The sequence below is a fragment of the Calonectris borealis genome, chromosome 18 (genome assembly GCF_964195595.1).
Source record: "Calonectris borealis chromosome 18, bCalBor7.hap1.2, whole genome shotgun sequence".
Classification (NCBI taxonomy): domain Eukaryota; kingdom Metazoa; phylum Chordata; class Aves; order Procellariiformes; family Procellariidae; genus Calonectris; species Calonectris borealis.
The window spans coordinates 9,614,144-9,635,348 of NC_134329.1; the positions used below are offsets into that span (position 1 = coordinate 9,614,144).

Genomic DNA, 21,205 nt, shown 5'->3' on the forward strand with positions numbered 1-21,205 from the left:
GGTCACGGGGATGTTTCAAGATGAATGGAGCACTCCCAGAAGATGTGGGCCAACTGGCTCATGTACAAACCATTCATTCCATAGGATTCCCCTGTGTCAAGCCGCACAGCCCATTCAAAACAAAACGAAACAGAAAAACCCCTCCACCCGGCAGCCAGGGCGCCAGCTCCCTTCCTTCCTTTCCCTTCCCACCTCTGCTTCCAGTTTAAACCAACAGCCAGGAGGTGTTTGCGGGGTGCTGCCCAGGATGAGCAGCATGCTGGGGTTTCAGGTCCCTAAGAGGCAGTTGAATGCCGATAAACCCGAACCACTGGCCACCAGCTCCTGGAGTGCTTTGCTCCATGTTTTGCTCCTGCAGAACTACTGCACAGCTCCATTACATCTCTTGGGAGGCTGAAAAGATGCTGCTGGGTATTAAATGAACACCTCACTTTGGATCCTGTCCAGAAAGTGTATTAGGCATCATGGCAACCTCCCCAACCCCAGCATGGCCTGAAGTTAGTGGGATTTGGTAACAGATTTCACCATGGGACCTGGCGTGGGACCTGATGGTACTCTCCTGGCTTCCTCGGAGAAGAGTGGAGTGAGGGCCGAAAAGGAGGAAAAAGGACAACCCTGTCTTACCTCTTGTTCTGAGAGCCCGTCGATGATTTCTGACACCTCGTGCTCGCTGCGCGCGGCCGACATGGAGAGCCCGCCGCTGCCCCTCTGTCCTACCCTGCTGGGAAAGGGCAGTGAAACACTCAGACACTGATGCTCCGTTTTGTAAACCACATTCATGACAACTCGCTGGCCCTGCTGTCCTCCTTGTTGACCTCCATAACAGCCATATCCCAACACCCCACCCAGGCCACCCCATCCCACACTGTGGGAACGGTGCCCGCTGCAGCCCCGTGGGCTCTGGCAGCACTTAATCCTGCCCGGAGAGCAGCGTCCCCTGTGCCCCCCGGGTTTAGGGCTCACAGGTCGAGAGCCTCAACCCACCTTCCTTACCTGTGCCAACAGGCACCTCCTGGATCACTACAACAGAAGGATATTTCAGACCCAACCATACTCTCCCCCCGTTATTTTCTCCTGTTCATCGCACCGCAGCAATGGCATAAAGGCGTCAGCGTTAGCACGGAGCCGTTAGCATTGTGCCACCGCATCTGGTTTGCAAATGCTGCAGGAACTTTTAAATCAAACCCACACATCTTTCCCCTCCAATATCACCCAACAGAACAGCCGTGCATCCCAAGGAATTAAAACTTTTCTTATTAAGCACATAAAAGGTTAAAACATTTCTCAGTACCATTTCTCCCCTTCTCTTTAAGGTAAAATAAAGCCACCGATTAGGAAGTTTAGACCCATCCCCTTCTCTTTAAGGTAAAATAAAGCCACCGGTTAGGAAGTTTGGACCCGTGCAGCTGTTTGTGGGGCACAAGGACGGGATGCTGGCACAAGGGTTTGGGTGCTGCACATATCAGGTGTCCCTGGGCAAGACTCCGGGGCTGAAACGGGAAGGACGGGGAGTTTTCAGCAAGAAGGGTGGAGATCATGAAATTGTGTCTCCTCCTAGCAGGAAACAATATGACCTCAATTGCTCTTCCAATGAGGAGGACAAAATGGAGAGGAGATGGGACAGACAGGGGACATCCCTTTCAGCGAGACACTTTGCTGCTTTCATATCATCTGCGGTCATCCCTATAACCTCTCCCTGCCCACGCTCCGATCAAAGCATGTGCACGTATTAAATCATTGACATGACCAGATCCACCTGCAGGTCTTGTACGTCTTCATTTAGGCCCACCAGCAAGGCAGTAATTAGCGCTGTCCCCGCCAGGCGGCCAGCACAAGGGAGCTGCCCCTTGCTCCGACGCGGCCAGGAGATCAGCAGCAGAGGGGAGATGGGCAACCAGATTCCCGACATTTTTCCTCCTCTCTTGGCTCTGTGCTGAGCCATCCTGGGGAAAAAGCAGCAAAGCTGCTTGTCTGCTGGCTTCTGCCTTTGACTAGAAGGGGAGAAAAGGGACCGACAGCCATCCCAGCCCGCTCCTCCCACAAACAGATCCCGCACCCATCCCCAAAGAAAAGAGAAAGGCTGTCCGATACCAGCTCAGCCCCTTCCTACCGCTTCTCCTCTAACCTCTGCATGCGCTCTTGCAGTTCCCGCTGCTTCCGGATCTCCGGGAATTGCTTCTCATAGTATTCCCGCACTTTGCTCTCTTTGGCACGGCGCCGGGGGTTATTTTCGATGCGCTCCACTTTTTTTTCCCAGGCCTCCATCAGCTGGTCATAGCGCTGGCAAAACTTCTGTTCCTGAAAGGGCACAGGGAGAGAGGGAGCTCAGGAGACGCGCCTGGGGAGGGCAGCTCCTCCAGACCTGTCCCTCGACGGCGGCTCAGGCTGAGCGTGAGTCATGTTGCTTAAAGAAATATGGTTTATTAGGACATGGACGCGCTCCAGGGTCTGGGACCAACCCAAGGGTAAATTCTCAAAACAGGCCATCGGGTACCCTCAGGTTTTTCCCTTCCAGAGCCAACATCTTTGGTGAAACCAGGACTCTCGCCCAGCGTGGCTCTGCCCACCCACCACACCTTCCAGCTGAGCATCCTCCGGCTCCTTGGGTGCTTGACTCAGCAACCAGAGCCCCAGTGCCGGGGAGGGAGCCCCTGCTCCGACACGGCTGGCCACACGCGGGGAGAGGGCAAGTGGCCTGCCTGCGGCCACCGAGCAAGAAGGGACCGAAACGTGGCCTTGGGAGGGGACACAGGAGGGCAGGAGAGCGGGTCCCCGCCATGCGAGCAGAGTTGCCGGGCCAGGGAGAGGCTTGCCGAGGCGCCCACAGACACAGCAGCCCTTCCCACCCACACACACCGGCCCTGGCACTCATGGCTCCGTGCCGGCAACGCCGACGGGACTGGGGCCACAGGGCAGCTCCGCACACGGGCCTGGCTCCCTGAAACCAAGAGCCAGGCACCCAGCCCCTGTCCGAGGCCGTACGGCATGGTGGCCCGGCCATGCTGTGATGCCCCCAGCTCCTCCGCCCTCCTGGAAAGCAGAAGTGTTTTTCCAGCTGCTGCTCCTCCTTTTTGGCTCAGGAGCGGGACAAGCGCATCCCCGCTGACAGCAAACCCAGGCTCTGCCGAAACGCGGCGCTGCAAGGGGTTTCCATGCCACGTCCTCCCGGTGATGTCCTCATGGCACACCCACCCAGCCGCCCACACGTGTCCAGCACCGCACTTCTCCCTGGTATTTATGGGACCAGCCCGCTAACCGTAACATTAAAATATCATTTGCAACTCAAATGAGCCTCCCCCCGCCACCCCCTGAACCGCTCCTCCCTCCTCCGGCCACTCTTGCTGGAGGAGAACGCCCACGGGCAGGCGAGGTCCTCACCAAGAAGATGCCCAGCCACGGTCCCCAACGGCGGCAGCGGTGAGAGGAGCGATGGCGCCCAGCCTCACGTGAAAGCAGCTGGGCGACCAGAGGGGGTTTTAAGGTTTCATTTTGAGTGAAACAAAGGCCTTCTAGGCCCCAAATCAGGAAGCGAAAGCAGATGTCGCTCTGCAAAATAATGGCAAACCCCAGGTCGCCTCCCGCCCCCCACGCCGCTTTCCAGAACGGGCGGCTCGGCACCGGCACGCTCGGCACCGCAGCAGAGACGGGGCAACCCAGATTTCAAAGAAATAAACTCATCTCCTGCCATCGCCACCCACGACCAGAGGGAAGTCCAGGGCTGTAGGATTTCCCAGATGTGCGCCGCTCTCATCTCGCTCGCTCTCAGCCACCAAAAAAAAATGGGGAGAGGTAAAAAAAAAAAACAACCCAAACCGATGGAAACGCCCGATTCCAGGTCAGGAGGCAGCTGGGTTACCCCAAGCCAAGCGGATCAGTTGTGCCAGGCACCCACAGCAACCCACGGCTGGCATCACGCCGATCCTGGCACGTGGGTTTGGTCCAGCCATCCCGGACCTGGCAATAACCCAAGCGCAGCAACACGTCCCGTGATCCCCATGGCCTTTTGGAGGCACCTGGACAATAATGTGGGGTGGACAAAGCACCTCAAACCCTGCAGCTGATGCAGACTAACACTCCCCTCTGCAAATAAATTAATTCCCATTTGCACGCCTGGAGCCAGAGGTTTTCCTGCCCCGCATGGATGCACAGGAGATGCTTGGGTTTCGGCAGGAGCTAAAGGAAACGGCCGTAAGATGAAAGCAAGCAATGAGAACCAAAATAAAAATGCCCTAAAAGCCACCAAGGGGAATCTCACGCTGCGGGTGAGGAGCTCTAGGTAACCCCAACAAACCATGGCAGCTCGGAGAAATCACAGCTGCTGCGTTTTTACCCCTCCTGAAGCGATGCTATCAGCCCCCCTGAAAACGAGAGCTCCCACCCTGCCAGCAAATCTGCTACATCCTCCTGCTTTCAGAGCCTCGCATTCGGGAAGAGGCTAAAAATACCCCGCAAAGTTTACCAAGCCTCAGCGCCGGAGGCAGCCGGTGCCGCGTCCTGCGTGCCAGCCCGCGGCGCAGCTCGGGGACAGCCCAGCACGAGGGCTCGGTCTGGAGAGAAGCTTCGAGGCTTTGAAAGGTTTTTCATTCCCTGTGGGAATGAGCCAGCGCTGGGTCCCGCATCGCCACCGCGCCGGCAGAGCCGCCTGGCACGGCCGCAGGGCTGTTTCGCAGCCGGCGGGGAGGCTCTTTTTCTTCCTTTTCCTCCACTCTTTGGGACAACTGGACGAAAGCTTTATCCAGAATTCCTCTTTTGAGGAACTGGTACTTGCAGATGGAAAAAGCAACAACAACGTCACACTCCTGATTTCCTCAGTAGCTCGCACCCCGGCAGCGGGGCGGGCAGTACCAAAGCGCACACAACTCAGCCCTCCAGAGCACAGCTCTGTTACGGACCGGCTGCGCGCTTCTGACCTGCATTGGCTTTCTTAAAGCCCCTTCCCACCATGGAGCAAAGAGGTCCTTCCCACCACGCAAGCTTCAAACCCCACCAGAGTGGGGCTGGTCTGCAGCATCCCTGTCTAGCGCTTTTTGGTCCAGTTGGGATACGTGCTCCCTGCAACCTTTTGCCATCCTTCAAAAGCCAAGATCACAGGCACCTTATCTTCAGATCCCCAGATCTTCACAGCTCAATCACCAGGAGAAGCTCCCGGTCAGGCACTTCAGGAGCAGAAGCATCTATTCCTTCTCCAAGCATCCTCTGAGCAGCCTTAAGCAAGTGTGTCCATTCCTGAGCAACCGCCTGTGCCGGCTTTTAGCATCGGTGCTTCCCCTGCTCCCCTTCCCGGCTGGGCTCACCAGCCCACAGCCTCTCAATCACACAGTAAGTGATGGCGAGCCAAATCGGACTTGACATGCGTATCTAAAAATGGATGAATAGTAACGCCGCCGTAGCAGCTGAAGGCAGTTTGTAGGCTGTGCCAAGCCCGAGCCCTCCCGCAGCCCACGCTCTCGCAGCTCCAGGGGATGGAGCAGCTCTTTGGAGGGGAGGGGAAGAGCGAAGGTGACAGGAGGAACCAGTCCAATTCCTATGCAAGTCCCATGGTTTTGTTTCCTCTCTCTGCAGCATCACCCCTCTGATGGTAATTAAATGTCTTCTGCTGTGCCAACCTCGGTGGAGGCAGGAGGAAGCCCTGTAGATCCTCTGGTGGGGCTCTCGGGGCTGGACCCTGCAGGGACCGAGCTCTGACCCTGCTCCAGCCAGCCCTGGGCAGTGACAATACCCCAGAAAGTAAAAGAGCCAGAAAGAAATATTGGCAGATAGATGGGCTTTGCTAAAAATAGGGTCTGCTACAATATAGGCAGAAAAATAGCTAAGTGTACCCATTTTGCAAACAGAATCAGCAAATGTATTCACTTTGCAAATTCAGCAACCGTATGTTGCCTATTTTGTAGAATAGGCAAAATGCTTCCCTAAACTGAAAAATCCCCTTTCAAGGACACTGAACAAACCGGCTGGCAGAAATTCACCTATTTTGCATGACAGGCGACTTTACTGCAAGCCGTATTTTAGGAACCGTGCTCTTGCAGCTTAATGAAACCTTTTCTCCCAGCTCCTCGATATTCACAACTGAGCGACTCACTCTAGATTTAGTGCAGTAACCGGCCGTTTCCACCAGAAAGCAGCTCCTGGGCAGTTCCCTTCTGGTTCCAATAAAACCACACAATGCTTTGCAATCTTCTGTTTTGAGGAAGGGAATATTGATCCGCTTCCCACAACTGCCGAAGTCCTCAGCTGTGGCAGGCGAGGTGCCCTGAACTGCCACGCCGGGTTGTGCTGAAGGTGTAAGCTCTCCAGCCCCTTGCTAGAAACCTCGAAGAAGCTTTATCATGGAAAAGGCTAAACGAACACATATTTGGACACAAACGGGAGACACAACCATCCCTTTGGAGCACAAGATCTGTGGCTTTTGGAAGATTGCTACAAAACAGGGGGGGAAATGAAGCACGGGAAAGAAAAGGAACATGCCTTTATTCACCACAAATAAGAAAATAATTTGATCACTGGCTCAGAAATGTCTGTATTGAAATCTGCTTTTAAAGGCAGAGCCTTCAAACCACTTCCCAGGCTGATTATTTTGAATTTTTCCAACCATTCCTCCCAGCCAGAGCACTTCTGTCCAAAACCAGCACCAAAGACATTGAGAAAACCTGCACCATTTGCAACTTAAGACCCTAACACTGGCACCTGAGCCTGCCCCAGAACGGAGACACCGAGTCAGGAACCAGTATTTACATCTTCCACGTAAAACACGAAGCTCTGTGTCATGAGCTGAATCGCTCTTTGCAGAAAGGTGCCGCAAAATCCACCTTCCTGGTGGGGGCCGGTTGCTTTTGGCATTTCCCCTTCTGTGCTGGTTTCGCCTCCCAGCTCCCGCTGGCGACTACCCCAGGCAACTGTCAGCGCCAAAACGGTATAAATTCCGTAAATCCCAGCTGAACTTTCTCCTCTATTTAGTAGAGACTTGCAACAAACTCCTTTGAAGTCTCACAATGAACCCCACCTTCCCCCTTACCTAACCAAGAACCGTCTCCTTGAAGGACACTAGGCAAAGCTGCCTAGAAATGAACTGGTGCAGAGCTTCATTTTTGTTTTAAACCACAAATTCCTAGAACATCGCGCTCTGTGGTCAGCTGGAAAGAGTCAGACCAGACTTCAGACCATTTATCGGAAGCAGAGTCAGCTTGTTTCACACTTCTCTTAGGTTCAATTACTCACAAAATAGACATTTACGCTGTGAATAGGCTGAGATCAGTGAAGGGCTCTGCAGTGATTAAGCCAACCCCGTGTGTTTGCTCTGCGGGGGGTGCTCGCGGAGGGAGGTGCTGCCTGCAGCAGGATCGGGGACCTCTTCTTTACATCCAAGTTATTTTAAGCATAAGAGATGCCACAGCAATGCAACGGGCAAAGTACTGAGCGCCAGCACTCCTCTGCTGGAAAACGTCCTTTCCTTTCTCAGACAATAAATTATGCTGCTTTATACATATAAAATAAGGTATAGGGGAATCACTCACCCACTGTTTGCGAGCATGATTTCTCCTCTTAAAGTACAAAATTAACTTTTTCCGCATTGCCTGGTTTCTGTAAAGAGAAAAAAAAGATGAGATCTGATTAACGAGGCGGCTAAAATCCAAAGCCTGGCCCTCCCCATTCCCAAAGGAGTTCGCAGCGCAGTTTCCACCTTAACTCGGAATTGCATCAACTTCAGAGCCGCAAACGTGGTTATCTGTGGACCTCGCGCCAGCTTTAGAGAAAGACCAACAAACCCTCTGACACAACAAACTTCACCCACATCTGTTGGTAAAACCAGGACTAAGGTTGAGAACTAAATCCATAAACTCCCAATTCTGCAAACCTTTACCGTGTGCTCAGCACTGAACACGGGCAGACGTTCAGCTCTGCGTTTACCAACGGGTCAGGCTGTTTCATGATTATTTTTACCTTCTGATCTGCAAAAACCCAACGGGGTCCCAAGAGTGGAGGGGCTCAGGCCAAGCCCTGCGTGGCAGGAGGTGGCTCCCCCGAGCAGGGGCCACCCCGAGCCGCCCCGGTCCCCAGGGCCAGCAGCGAGGGAGCTGTCAGCACACCCATGCTGCCACGGGGTTATTCACCCCGGGGTTCCGAGGCGCTGATAAGGGGGCAGGATTGCGGCAGGGCTTGCAGCACACATCTCCTAACCTCTTGCTTTCTTGGAGCCGTGCCTAACAAAGCTGCAAACAAACCAGCCACTTGCAGAATTGGGACCTCAAGAGAGAAACTAGCCACTGCAACCACAACCAACCCCGTGCTGCCCAGACATCCCCTTGGTTTCTTCTTCTTTCTACTTTCTAAAGACAGCATGAAATAATTGCTCAGAGAAGCAGCGCCAAAGCAGTAAGGAGCTGGAAAGGCTGCACGAGCTCCCAGAGTCTGCACAAACCCGAGAGCTGAGCTCCTGCCGCTGGTCCTGTTACTAATATTCACAGCAATAAAGTCTCCAGGTAAAAGGTAGAGACCAGGGGCAAAGGAGTTTCCTTAAGTCTTTTATCCCGATTAAAGGCAGCACTGCAGTGTGTAATTACTGATCAGGAGCTTAACAGTCTCATGTAGGCATGTTCTGCAGGATTTAGCAGAATGAAAAGACACCCTTGCTGCTTCCTCGTTCCCCTCCCTGCCTGCCTAGTGGGGAGGGCAGAAAACACCCTCCTCCCCCCCTAAACCCCTAAACCTGATCAGCAGCAAAAGAGACTGTTTGGGAAGGGGCAGAGGGTCCAGCTCACTTAGAGAGAGGACTGGGGCCAGTCCTGGCTAAATTTGGGGACGGAGCACACTGCAGAAAGTATCAAAATTTTTCACTTTTAAAACTCTCTTCTTGCTACACCACTAAACCATGCACGGCACGTACGGGGAATGACAGTGATCCCGCAGCAAGCGCTGCCCTGGGGACCCCCGGTCCCTCCAGCCCACCGCCAAGGCTGCACCTCCGCTCCGGCAGCGTGCCGGGGGATCCCAGCCCGCCTGCACGGGGGGACCCGGAGCAGGGCCTGGGGGCACTGCCGTAATACTGGCACCCAATAATTAGCAGGTTTATTTAGGACAGCAATTCCTTGGGTGTGGGGTTTTTAACCACCACCACCTCCAAGATCAAGCACGGCTGCTAGAGGAAAGGCAGCAGGATTTGGGACAGGATGATCTCTCCTCCAGCACAGCACAGCCACACTCAGCTTTGTGGCTTCTTTTTAGTTTACCAAGGAGGAAACACATCGGGCTTGATTCTCAGTCCTAATAGTACTATTCGGATTTTGTAACTTGTTTTCCCCTCTTAATTAGATACCAGAGGTACGGGATACGCGCGAGTCCCTGACCACTGCCTGGGCTGCACTACATCTTCATTCCTTTTGACTTTGCCTTGAACGCTTTGGTGCAAAAACAAACCTTGATTTCCAAGGCAGTGCTAGCAAGCGGCACTCGTAACTCCTCCTACAAACAGAAAACACCAGCTACCGGCTGAGAACAGACTCCAGTATCCCCAGCGACTCCAGTATCCCCAGCTTGAGCCACACAGCCCCAACTCCCCGTGCACTCCCAATTCAGGCAGCACCAGCATCAGCACAAGGCACAGCCAAGCGACCCGGCTGAAGGCTCCTGCAGAGCAGACGCTTGGATCCACACAGGGGTTCTGAGCGAGGGCTTGAATATCAAGCCACGTCCTTTGATTCTGTTTGAGAAATCAAAGTGGCATTGATCATGGGGGGGGAAATATCTAATAAATCCACGCACGGGGCATTTTCTGCCTTTGGTCTTTTTTGACGGCATGTTTACAAAGGACCCGCTGTTGTTCTAGGGCTCTGCATTGCAAAGACCAGAGGCCGCTTCATTAGATATATTAATAAACATTGCTGCTAAAGGCTTCTCCCTGCTGGATCACCCAACGCCACTGCCTTTTGTTTCTGTCTGCGTGGTGCATCCACCGAGGAGCCTCAAAGAAGGTTGCAGGCGACTGGCTGAGCTAAACCTCACCACTCACCTCTGTGCAAACAGCATTCACTTGCCTTTAAAAATTAGGGAAACTGAGGCACGGAGATGCAATGATGTCTGCCTGCTTGTGCAGGGAGGGAGGCATGAGAAATGAGGAGCAGGGCTGTGCTGTGCCGAATGCTCCAGAGCATCCACCTCCGGACCCGCAGGTGAGGTCGGCCCAGCAGCATCCAGCACCCGTTTGCCAGCCCTGCACCCAGGCGCTCCTCTGCCCACCCGCAGGCTCCCCTCCCGGCCGAGCGCCGGCTCCTCGCGCGCTCCCGCATCCCTTCGCGTCGCACGCGGTGAGCTTTCGTCACCAGCTCCAGCGCCGTGTGGTGCCACAGCGGCAGCAAAGCCTCCTGAGAGACCCCGTCGGACAGATCTCCTTCCAAGGCTTCAGCTCTGTACAAACAAGCTCCGACGGGAGGCTGTGCCCTAAAGACACATTCCCCTTGTTTGTTCCTCTATTCCAATTCTAATGGAAACTCTAACACTGGGAAACCCCTGAGGTGATGCTAACGATGATCATGTGTGTGATGGTCCCCAGTAAGGGGTCATGGATTGTCCCTTGGGGCCAGCACAGCTAAAAATCAAGCCCTGCCCTCCCCACGCCAGCCTGGGTGACATCCAGGAGCTGCTGGATCTGCTGCACAAGTTATCAGGAGACAGGAGAGTAAATGGCGAAAATTAGCTGCTCTTACGCAGCTGATGGGTTGCCTTGAGTTTTGCATCGTGGCTGACCTTGAAAGTGCTAATACAGGCAGAGACTTAATGGCTCCGCAGCTGCAAAAATCAGGAATGCCTTGAGAGCTGGTGTATGTTTACCACTGCCAAGGCTGAAGTAATCAAAGAGTGAGGGGATTAAAAACAACAACAAAACCCCCTCATGCCCTACATGTTTTTGCCACTTTTATCTTTTTTTTTTTTTTTTTTTTTTTTGCATAAGGTCAACCTTTCAAAGGTTAATATAATCTTGGTAAATATAAATAGGCTTCACAGTTTCTCTTGCTACGTGTACTGTGCTGTTACTTAGAAACCATTTGCAGAGAGGTTAATTCGGGCCACATGTCTCCGAAGCACACGCTGTGCTCCCTGGGCAAATCAAAGAGCCAAGCACAACTGCTGCGGCGCAGGCGGGGAAGGTAGGGGCTGTCTGCTGGGAGCCTCGCACAGAAATAACCAGCGTGGAGCAGCACATGGGAAAGGTCGTTCTTGCAATGCACCGACCCTCCTTCATCGTCCTCCTCGGCAGCCCGAATCCTTGCTCCCCGCCTGCGGTTTGCTGGTGCACAAGAAAAGCGTCACGGATGGAGACCTGAACCTCCACGGGGTGAAGAAATCAGGCAGTTCACAGGCAGAAGGAACGGAGGCTCCTTAGATAAAGCAACAGTGACTCTTGTGGACAGTTTTAAGTATTGCTGTGCTGGCACACCACACACCATGCCAGGTCAGGAGGACTTGCAAGTTCCCTGCCCTGTCCTCTCCTTGCCTGCATCAGGCAGGGGCAGGCTGGGGTGGACCCAGCGAGACACGGAGCCCGCCCAGCTCCTGGCAAGCTGGGGTTTGGGGGCTGCCAGATGGCACATCCCCATCCTTGTGGTCAACAATTCATCTCACCGCCGCTGGAGCCCATCCGCGTTTCTGCCTTCCCCCGCGGCCGTGGGCTCCACAGCTCCCTGGTGTGCCTATGGGGAAAGCCCTTCCTTCTGGTGGGCTCTCAGCTTCGCGTGGCGTCCCCCAGCACCACCTGCAATGACACGGTGACTACCCACTTCCCACTCACCTACTGCAAAGCAGCCCCAGTTTTATACATTTCTAACACTTCCCTCTGAAGGCAGCTCTTCTCCAAGGTGAGGACACCACGTCCAGTTACCTTCTCCGTGGCAAAAGCTATCCCAGCCCTTTGGTCACCAGAGGAGCTTTTCCTGCACCTTCTCTGCTCCTCTGCAGAGAGAGGGGACATCAGCCAGTGCGGGTGACACAACCATCACAGCCTTCTCCAGAGAGACATCGACCTTTTGAGCTCTTGCAGACCTCAGGCACGGCGTCACCTCCAGCCAGCCAGTCCCCAAAACCACGGCTCTCGGCCACGCTCGGGGAGGTGCAGCCTCACGCTGGGAGCCCAGGGCTGCTGCTCCTCTCTAACTGCTCTGCGAATGCCTTGAGGATTTCTGTCCTCATTGCCGGCGAACTCAACAGGCGATGATCTCCTTCCACCATCCCAGCAGGCCAAGGGTAAGCCGAGCCTGCCACGGAGGCCGTGGGCGATTCAGGGTTTTTCCCACATCAGAGGCCCATTTGTTTGAGTCTGGGGTGGCAGAGGCTCTCAGGAGCAGCGGGTCCCCTGCTTTAGGGGCCAGGTATCAACTGCACGAGTGCAGCAAGAGCCCCAGTACCAGGCACCAGCCTGAAATGGGGCATTACCCAGGTAGGGAGCCTGGGGCAGCCCCACCAGTACCCGGCACTTCCCCACAAGCACCAACAGGTAGGAGGAAACAGAGATCAAACAAGGTAAACCAAACTCAAAACTTGATGTTTGATTGCTACCTGCCACCAGCGCAGGAAGCAGGATTCAAGTATTATCTATAATTTTGGGTGTGATTCTGCAAGGGCTTTTCATCCTTGCATAACTCATCCTCACCCCACAGCCCCGCTGACCTAACTGGTGAGCCCCACACCTGAGCGTGGTTCTCAGAGCCAACCTCCAAACCACCACGTACCCGGGTGAAATACATCTCCCACTCCGAGCCCTGTGGGAGCAGCCACCTCCACCTTAACTGGCTTGGCGCAAGGTTGTTTTTGTTTTTTGGCTTTCACAATGGAGCCAGTCAAGGAAAGAACCCGTAACTCTGACTTTTGAGTTACTTGGCTCAGGTCCCCATGAATGACTTGGCTACGATCCTTCCGGAGGCTGCGATCTTAAAAGGATGTGTGGGCACGCATGCGTGGCAGTGCTGGTGTGTACACACGCGTGGACACCGCCAAAGCCCTGGGATAAGGCTCCCAAGGATACAAAGAGCCGATGCACTGCAGCACACCTGGCCGAGCCTGCCCGCAGAGACCTGCAGCCGGTGCAAGACGAGATGAAAGGAAGTTTGCTATTTGATCAGAACTAATCACGGGTATTTAATTACACAGGAACGTCTTTCATCAAACAGCCAGTGCAAACAAAGTAGGGATCAAGCCTGCAAAGAGCGATCCTGCAAAGAGGGAAGGAGGCAGCGAGCAGCTGGCAAAGCCATTGTACAGCGAGACTGATGGTGCAGGCGAGGGTCGGAAACGGAGGAGCCTCCTGGCGACTCCAGCCAAACAAAGCGCTGCCAGCGAGACTGGAGATCTGCAAACCACGGGACCTGAGGAGCACAGCAAGAACGCTCCAAGGTGAAACCGGTCAAGAGGCAACGAAGAGCGTACAGCAACAGTTGTGTCCCCCCAGGTACGTCCGCTCCTATGCATCGCTGATGCCAGGACCCCAAGCCGCAGCTGAGGGCAGTCACCGATTCCCTACCCCTCTAGCTGCAAGACGCCCTGCAGAGAGGGCAGGGAGCGGGTCATCCTGTTCACGGGTCATCGCATTCGTTCATTTTCTTGCTCTGAAATGGCCGGAGCACACAGCTCCAGCTGGTAATACACTGTAACCTATTAACCCCGAGGCAGGGCACGTTCCTGGAAAGCCAGCTGTTCGGAGCAGTTTCCTTGCAATATCCAGAAACGCTTTCTGAGGAAGAAAAGCAGAGCAGATCTTCAGTTAATTTACCCCAGAGCCCTTGATCAATGGGACAGACTAAACCCCCGGCACCGTTAGCGCCTCTGAGAACGGAGTGGCAGAGGTTCGTAACTCTGGATGTACAGTCGGGCAGGCTGTGTTTGTGCCCAGAAACAACACTCGAGAAAAAAGCCATCTGGAGGTCTCCCAGCTTCTCAAATCACGTCCTCTGCAGGTCCAAAATGCATTCAGCTTTGGAGGTCCAAAGTCATCACTATAACTCATGAAAAAGTTTGCGCTGCTAATTCACCTGGCGGTTCACATGCTGAGGCCAGTGAGATGCTTGTGCTCCAAGGAGGAGACGCCTTGGCAAACACGGGTGCCTTGTTATCAGAGCCTGCCCTGGCCAGACCCCCAGCACAGCCTGTCCAGGTCCCCGTGGTGCCATCTCCTTGTGAAGGCGTTCCCACCGAGATGCTCAAGTGAGTCCCTTGGGCAGCAGTTACATCCACGACCACAGTTTTTAACATCAGATGGGAAATTCGGGCCCATCCCCTTTAGCACCTACGCGCTTAGGACCAAAACGAGACAAGTGCAAGTGCAGAAGCACTTCTGGCCATCGGCCAGGCACCCGTCCTACGCCTCTGCCTTCCCTTGAAGCCCAAGCTGAAATTGCAAGCCCAAGTGTTGCGAGCTAGTCCACCCAAAACCAGTACTTGGCTTTTCACTGGCAAGAGAAAGAAGCAGAAGGTTGCAGTGTGCGTCTCCGTCATGTAGTAATCCACCACAAGGTAATACTTCTGCCCTCGTGCACGCCAATAGAGAATAAAAGAGACGAGAAACCTTGAATGGGATGAGCGGGGAGCTGCTAGGTGAATTTCTAATGAGGAAAATGTCTACGAGCACTAATAAAAAGACCTGAAAGAGAATGCATTAGTAATGACAGGGTTTGGAAGAGCATTTGTGTTACATGTCAGGCTTCAACTATGAATTTAGAGGCAATCCAGCGCTACTAAAACCCCTAAACAGCCAGTAATGAAAAGATGACTTAAATTTTCCAAAGTGACAAGTGATTTGGAAAGCCGTAGTTGTTAGATTTTCAGAAGAAAGCTGTTGTGCTCTTTTGGGGGAATGGGGCGGGGAGCATTTCAAAACGAAAAAGATATTCAGAAGCCCCTAAACCTCTCTGAAAATCCTGACTTCAGATTTTGATTCTGCAGAGGCAAAGTTTCCCCCCGGAGAAAAGCTATCAGCTGCAGACAGCAACCCAGATGTGCAAATATTAACAGTACACACAGCTTTGCTGACGCTGGATCTGATCATGCAAGAAAACCAGAATCACACCAAGCTCTTGATCTGTTTTAACTGTACACTCAGACCCTGGTTCTCCGACACCTCTCCAAGCATCTCAAGGGGATGCAGCCTGGTTTCACCCCGACATTTCTGAATTTCAGCGTAAAAGCAAGGAGCTGCTCTTGAAGGGAAGGTTTACAGCAAACCCTGTGAACGGCACCTTGCACGTACTCACCCTGGGCTTTTCAATTTTTCTTTTGTGTGCTTTTTCAAGGCTCAGAAGCTCACATTTTGCTTTCAAACACAAATCCCACAGACTATGATTTCAAGATGACTGCTTCGGGAAAGGGGGGAGGAGAGTCCCACCGGGCTGTTTTTCATGGCTGACCGAGCAGAAATCTCCTGCTGTAGAGATGAAGGCCCCCTCGGAGAATACCTCTCCAGGTAGACAGCAGGTAATTGATCCTGCTCATGTGAACATCATCTTGTCATTTTTCAAACACTTCGAGGAAAGAAGGTTAATATCTTTGGTGCCAGGAGTCTGGAGAATACGCAAAATCACTACCACGGCAGGGTAGGAAGAGCAGCTCTCAGCCTTGTACATCCAGCTGGCAAAACACTGAAATAAGAGACCTAGACTAGATGCACCGGTGCTTAACTGGTGCACAAGTAAATGTCCTCTGCGTTTGTTGCTGTACGTCAGCAAAATCTAAAAAATAGGGTCTTTGCATCAGCTGAGGAGGTTGCAGAATCATTCAAGCGGCCTCCAGTTGTGTTTGGGGCTACAATGCCTCTTGGAGGAACCTGTCAGTCCATTGCAAAGCCAAAAAATTCACACCTTGAAAACCAGCAAGGGCCAAGCTAGCTACGGGGGCAAAGCTCACCCCATCCCCAGGAAAATGAGGGCACTAAACGCAGTCTTGCTCTCTTCTTTCTTGAGGAGAGAGTGGCAGAGCCCTTCCCTCCAACAAAGCAGGTATTTCAAACGGAAAGGACACAGTCCCATCAAAGGTAGGTCAAGTCTTTGGCACAAACCACTCAACGGTGCCTTAGCTCACGAGGCAGATGTAGCATACAAAATTAACCACGTTTGCTCGCAGCCGCCACTCGCAGGTGAACCAAAGGGACCCAAGCGGACGGGTAACAGAGCACAGCCAGGCAGCTAAATAGGACTTAAAAGCTTTTGAAGCTGCAAACACTAGAATGAACTGGGGCATGAAATTAATTTTAACTGTACTGAATAGGAGACAGGCCATAAAACTCCATGAAAATAAGAGACCGGTAACATTTTAGTAAGAGTAGAAATTCTCCCGGTAACTCCCCAGTCAGCTCTATTAGCATAAGTGACTCACCCCAACTGAAAAGCAAAGCAAACAAGCAGGAAGAATTAAACTAGTGTTGCAAGGCGGAGAGTATCGCTGTAGAGAAATCGAGGAATCCTGGCTTTGTGATATTCAAATGCCTTCCCACTGACACTTGCACACATTCAACTGAGGAAAAAAAATCCACCCTAGGAAATGTTTAAAAAAAAAGAAAAACGGTATTTGTGAATAGTAACAGCCTGGCCATCCTCCTGTGCCCAGGTATGAGGCTCCAAACCAGCTTCACGTGGGAGCAGCTTCTATTTCGCACAACAGAGCCAGCACGCAATGAGGTTTTTTGGACAGAATCACAACCTAGATGATTTTCCAGCAACCCGCCAAAAGGCTTTTTCATCATGGCTAAATCTGCATAGGGTGAAGTTGTTCAGAAGAATCTGCATGCAATTACACCTTGGCAAGATATAACCTGGGGTGTCCTGGCAGTTGTCCTTCTGGTGCTCTAACGCATCTGGCTGATGTCTCCCAGCACCCTGAGGATTTACTCCATCTCCTACAGAAACAGTCACCTCCAGGCTATGGAGCAGAAGCTGCTCTTCCGGAGCAGAAAGGCACAAACATATTAAGAACAAGGAAAGAACAAAAAATACCTTCAAATGCAGCCCGTGGAGAAGTTGTAGGTAGGATTTGAACATCCAAGCATGACTTGGTCAAAAGGGAGAAGTTTAATACCTTTTCCTCTTGGTCAAAAGGCCCTGAATTATTTGCTTGGAAGAATCACTGAAATCTTGATTTTGTATCTGCCTCCCAAGCATCCAAATGTCCTTTAATGCGCAGCAGGGACACAAAAGATGGGAGAACAGGACACACCGATTTCTCTGCACATCCATCAACAAGTAGCAAAGTGCAGTTCAGACCCCAGGACCTCCGAGACAGGCCCATGGTCAAAAGCAGCAAACATCTGGAGCCCAGATCGCTCAAGGGCCTTTCGCTGACCTAGATCTGTGAATGCGCTCGGCTGGCATCAATAACCAGCTGAAAGCAGCTAATTGCGAGGTTTCTGGAAGGAGGAGACGGAGGCTTTTCATTAAAACGTGTGGTTTCCTTCCCATATTTTTGCAGCGTTAATCACAGTGAACATTAACCCCAAGCCTGCCTGCTCCAACCTCTCCTTGGTCTATCACCACCACCGCTACAGCCGCACGAGAGGGTTGGGATGACCCTACGGATGCCGACAGAGGAAGGGATGGAGGGGAGCGCCTGCTCCGACGGCACGGGAGGCTGGTGCGACGGGGCTTCACCTCTCATCACCAGTTTCACTCCTGACCTGCGCAGTCAGCTCCCTCTCGTTTGCGCCCATCTTTCAGGCAGCAACCAACAACAGGAAATCATTTAAATCACAGGAAAATGTGATCACAAACCCACAAATATTGGCAGGGGAATGGAGAGTGGGTGAAGTATCTGAATCTACTTTTAACTCGTTTTTTTCAAGGACAAAACTAGCCATCAGCTTGAAATTGCCACCTTCACCGCCCGGCTTGCGATGGCCGTGGAGCCCTTGAAGTGAAGAGGGGGGTCGGGGGACCCCGGGAGACAGTCGCTGCCACACGCCATCAGTGCCAGGGGTGAGTCACAACCAGCAACGCCATTCCTGGGCCAGCACTTGATGCCGTACGAGGTGGTTTATCAGCCGTCAACCCCTTGAACTGACAGCAAAACAGACTTCCAAAAGCTGGGGGCTGCAAGCCCGCAGGGAGCACAGACCCTCTGCCAGGCATCGTCGCCTCTCCCAAGAGTAAAATCGCCACCTACTTCATTAGTCCTGCGTTGAATCAGCGAACTGGAGGGGGTGGCGCTGGTTTTGTTTGCTTTTTTTTTACATCTTTGCAGCTAGAAAAGCGCACCTGAGCGGTGTGGGCTGGGGGAGGCAGCCAGCGTGGAGAGCACACGTCTGCATGCTCCGTGCCCCTCAGAGCTGCCTTCGCAGGCAGCGTGTCCACCGAGGACAACGGCCAGAGGGCTGAAATGACGGGAGACCCAGGCCAAAGCACGAGTGTCAAAATCCTGGGGGATCCTTGCCCAAGACTTGTGGTGATATCTGCCAAGCTCAAACGACCAGGGGTAAATGCATCGCCAACACAAGGCACAAAGGAAATGTCTGGAAGCAAAAAGCTGTCGGGATTTCTCAGCTGCAGGAAAAGCAACTGTTTCCCACTGACTTCTCCGTCTGCTTTCGTTCCTCTCAGAAGCCTTCTCCATCCTCCCCACCCACCACCAGGAGATGATGCTCCCCCACCTCAGAGGTGCACGGCACAGCAGCACCTTGGGTTTATTCCCAGCACCCAGGCCAACAGCGAGGACCCGAACACAACCCTCGCATTTAGGGTGCCAGTGCCCAGCGCCAGCAGCGAGGCTGCTCGGGGAACCCGCTGAGCCCTGTGGGAACCGAAGGGCTGGGGGTGACTCTGGGGTTTGAATGTTTGACAGCGAGCGCATTGCCTGGGTGACACAGGAAGCCTTGGGTGGAGCAGGAACCGAGCGGGGCCGGGCAGCGAGCAGCGGGGTCACGTCACCAAACCCTCCTCCTCCCCGCAGCCCCTGGGGACAGACAGCACCTCCACACCGCCAGCGCCTACCATGCTCCCCTGCAGCAGAGGTACGTTAACTCTTTCCCTATAATCCCCCTGGCATCAATTAACATACCGCTGAAAAGCAAGAGATTATTAACTTTTGTTAATAGATTATTAAAGATGATTATCGCCAGCTGACCAAGCCCGTACTAAAATAGACACGCTGCAGGCAGCTCAGAGCAATCACCGGTTCATTCAAGGCAGATAAAAGTTTCAGATCCGGTTTGACTATTTAAATTTCCAACAATAATCGCAATTATCGCTATTCTCATTATCTGTTATATTTCTTCTATGTTCAGGAAGTCACTGTGGTTATTAAATGCAGGTTGATGATTCAATCATGTATTGAGGTGATAAGTCAAATTAGATGATTGCTAAGCCTCGGTAAGTATCTTTGAAATAACCAGTAGTTATTAGACATTCAAGAGATGCTTCATGAAAATCTAATTGTAATTGCAACTTTTCACTTTACCTCATCTTTGCCGCACGCAAACACGCGCACACACACACGTGCTGGCAACTGATTTCATACTTCAGTGTGCGTGAAACACAGAAGAAAGCACCCAAGGTGAGCGCTCTCTGGGCAAACGCCAAGAGACCGGCCAGGACACACGTCCACCCCCCCGAGAAAATCAAACAGCACCTTCAGCATCCGTCTGAAGCTACGGCTCCCAACTGCTGGGCTCCTGGAGCTGCTCCGAGAGCTGGTTTGTGCTTCAGGCACCCGGAGCAGTGAAACACCAGCTCTAAAAGGATGCTCGCGATTCCTCAGCAGCTTTAATTGGAGTCTGGGAGCGAGCTAGCATCCCTCCCGCTGCAGCCTAATGCCCAACCTGACATTTAAAATAGCCTTTATTGCCACGTACTTACATTTTAATGTTTTCATGGTATTGCCTGGTGTCTGAAGGCTGGTTGTATAATGGCTGAAATAAATAAGAAAAATGAAGGCATAAATGGTACGGTCTGACATTTAGAAACTTAAACCTGTCGGAAGCGCTGCCGCCTCGGTGCAGGTTCCCGACTCCCCGAGCTGTGCCAGCCCAGGCGCCCGTCCCCGCACCCCCCAACCCGCCCGTCGCCCCCAGCCCCGCTCCCTGGCTGTACTGGCGGGTGCTGGCTCCCGGCGGTGCCGCTCGAGTCACGGTGCATCCCGGCTCGGCCCGTGGGAGGGCAGGCAGCGCTCGAGCGAGCTGGCTCAGAACAAGCAATTTGCGACGTAATCCACATAAACACGGCACGGCGGAGTACGTGGTTGTTATTCACTGATTGAAAAACGCAGTGCGCTTTGGAACATATGACACGGGGGAGGCGAGGGGAAAGGGGGGCTTGGGGAGCGGGAAGAGACAGTCTGTGTGCTGCAAATTGTTATGTCTACGCGGCAAAAGCCTGCCTGAGCTCTCCCAGGGAGCCAAGCGCAGGCAACTGCAGGCAGGACAAGCGTTCGCCCCCGTGGTTTCCAGCAACGCCAGGGGCAGGCTGGCCCCCGGGCAGGACGCCGCAGGCCCCCAGCACCCCTGCGCAGAGCGATGCTCTTGCCCGTCCCTCAGGACGGGCACTGGGCTCCGGTAGGACAAGTGTTTTGTCCAGGGTTGGTCTTCGGAGAGCCCAGTGGCCGTGGCTGTCTCCAGAACCCATCGTGGAGCTGCTCTGCCCGCCGCACCCTCAGTGGGGACGTGCCGGGGCCCTTCACGGGGAGTCAGGAAAGCTGGATCCATCTCTGGCCACCTTCACTGCCCTCGCTACCTCTCCCTTCCCATCCGCGGGGCGATGCACCCTCGAGGAACCTGCCACAATCAGGGTCCCGCCTCTGGGAGGGAGGGGTGCCACAGGGACCACGCTGGATCCCACCCATGGTGATTAACAGCTCAGGCCGTGCTCCAGGAGCTGGGTCTGTGTAAGCAGGCTGACAGGGTGCTCAGGATTAAGCCCTTCAGTGTTTTTCTAGTCATCGGCTAAGCTGGTGTGAACATGTCCAAGACTGTGCTAATCAAAAGCTTGCCATCATCAGCAACTGGGCGCCTAATGAGCGCAGCTCCTGTCCAACCACAGGAACATCACCCAAGTTTTCAAGCAAACTTTCACCAAATCAGCTGTGAGCGATGTAAAATCTGTGGCCAAAATCTGCCCCCAGACAGGGGGATGCGCGATGGCCGGGTGCTGGTCGAAGGCAGCATCCTGGCCGTGGCTACGTACAAACCAGCTCACCTTCCTATTGTGGTCATACGGCTGAGGCTACACGCTGGGTCCACTCAGTTTAATCT

At 53.4% G+C, this 21,205-nt stretch overlaps 1 protein-coding gene across 1 annotated transcript in view; it reads right to left on the reverse strand.

Moving 5' to 3' along the window:
* The window catches only part of NCOR2 (nuclear receptor corepressor 2), a 255,241-nt gene that overhangs the window by 87,368 nt on the left and 146,668 nt on the right, over positions 1–21,205 (reverse strand). The window contains exons 8-11 of the mRNA XM_075167842.1: positions 19,815–19,867; positions 7,512–7,578; positions 2,111–2,298; positions 625–718 (exon numbers count right to left, since the gene is read on the reverse strand). Coding sequence (XP_075023943.1) covers positions 625–718; positions 2,111–2,298; positions 7,512–7,578; positions 19,815–19,867 — 402 coding nt within the window. The remainder of the gene's footprint in view (positions 1–624; positions 719–2,110; positions 2,299–7,511; positions 7,579–19,814; positions 19,868–21,205) is intronic.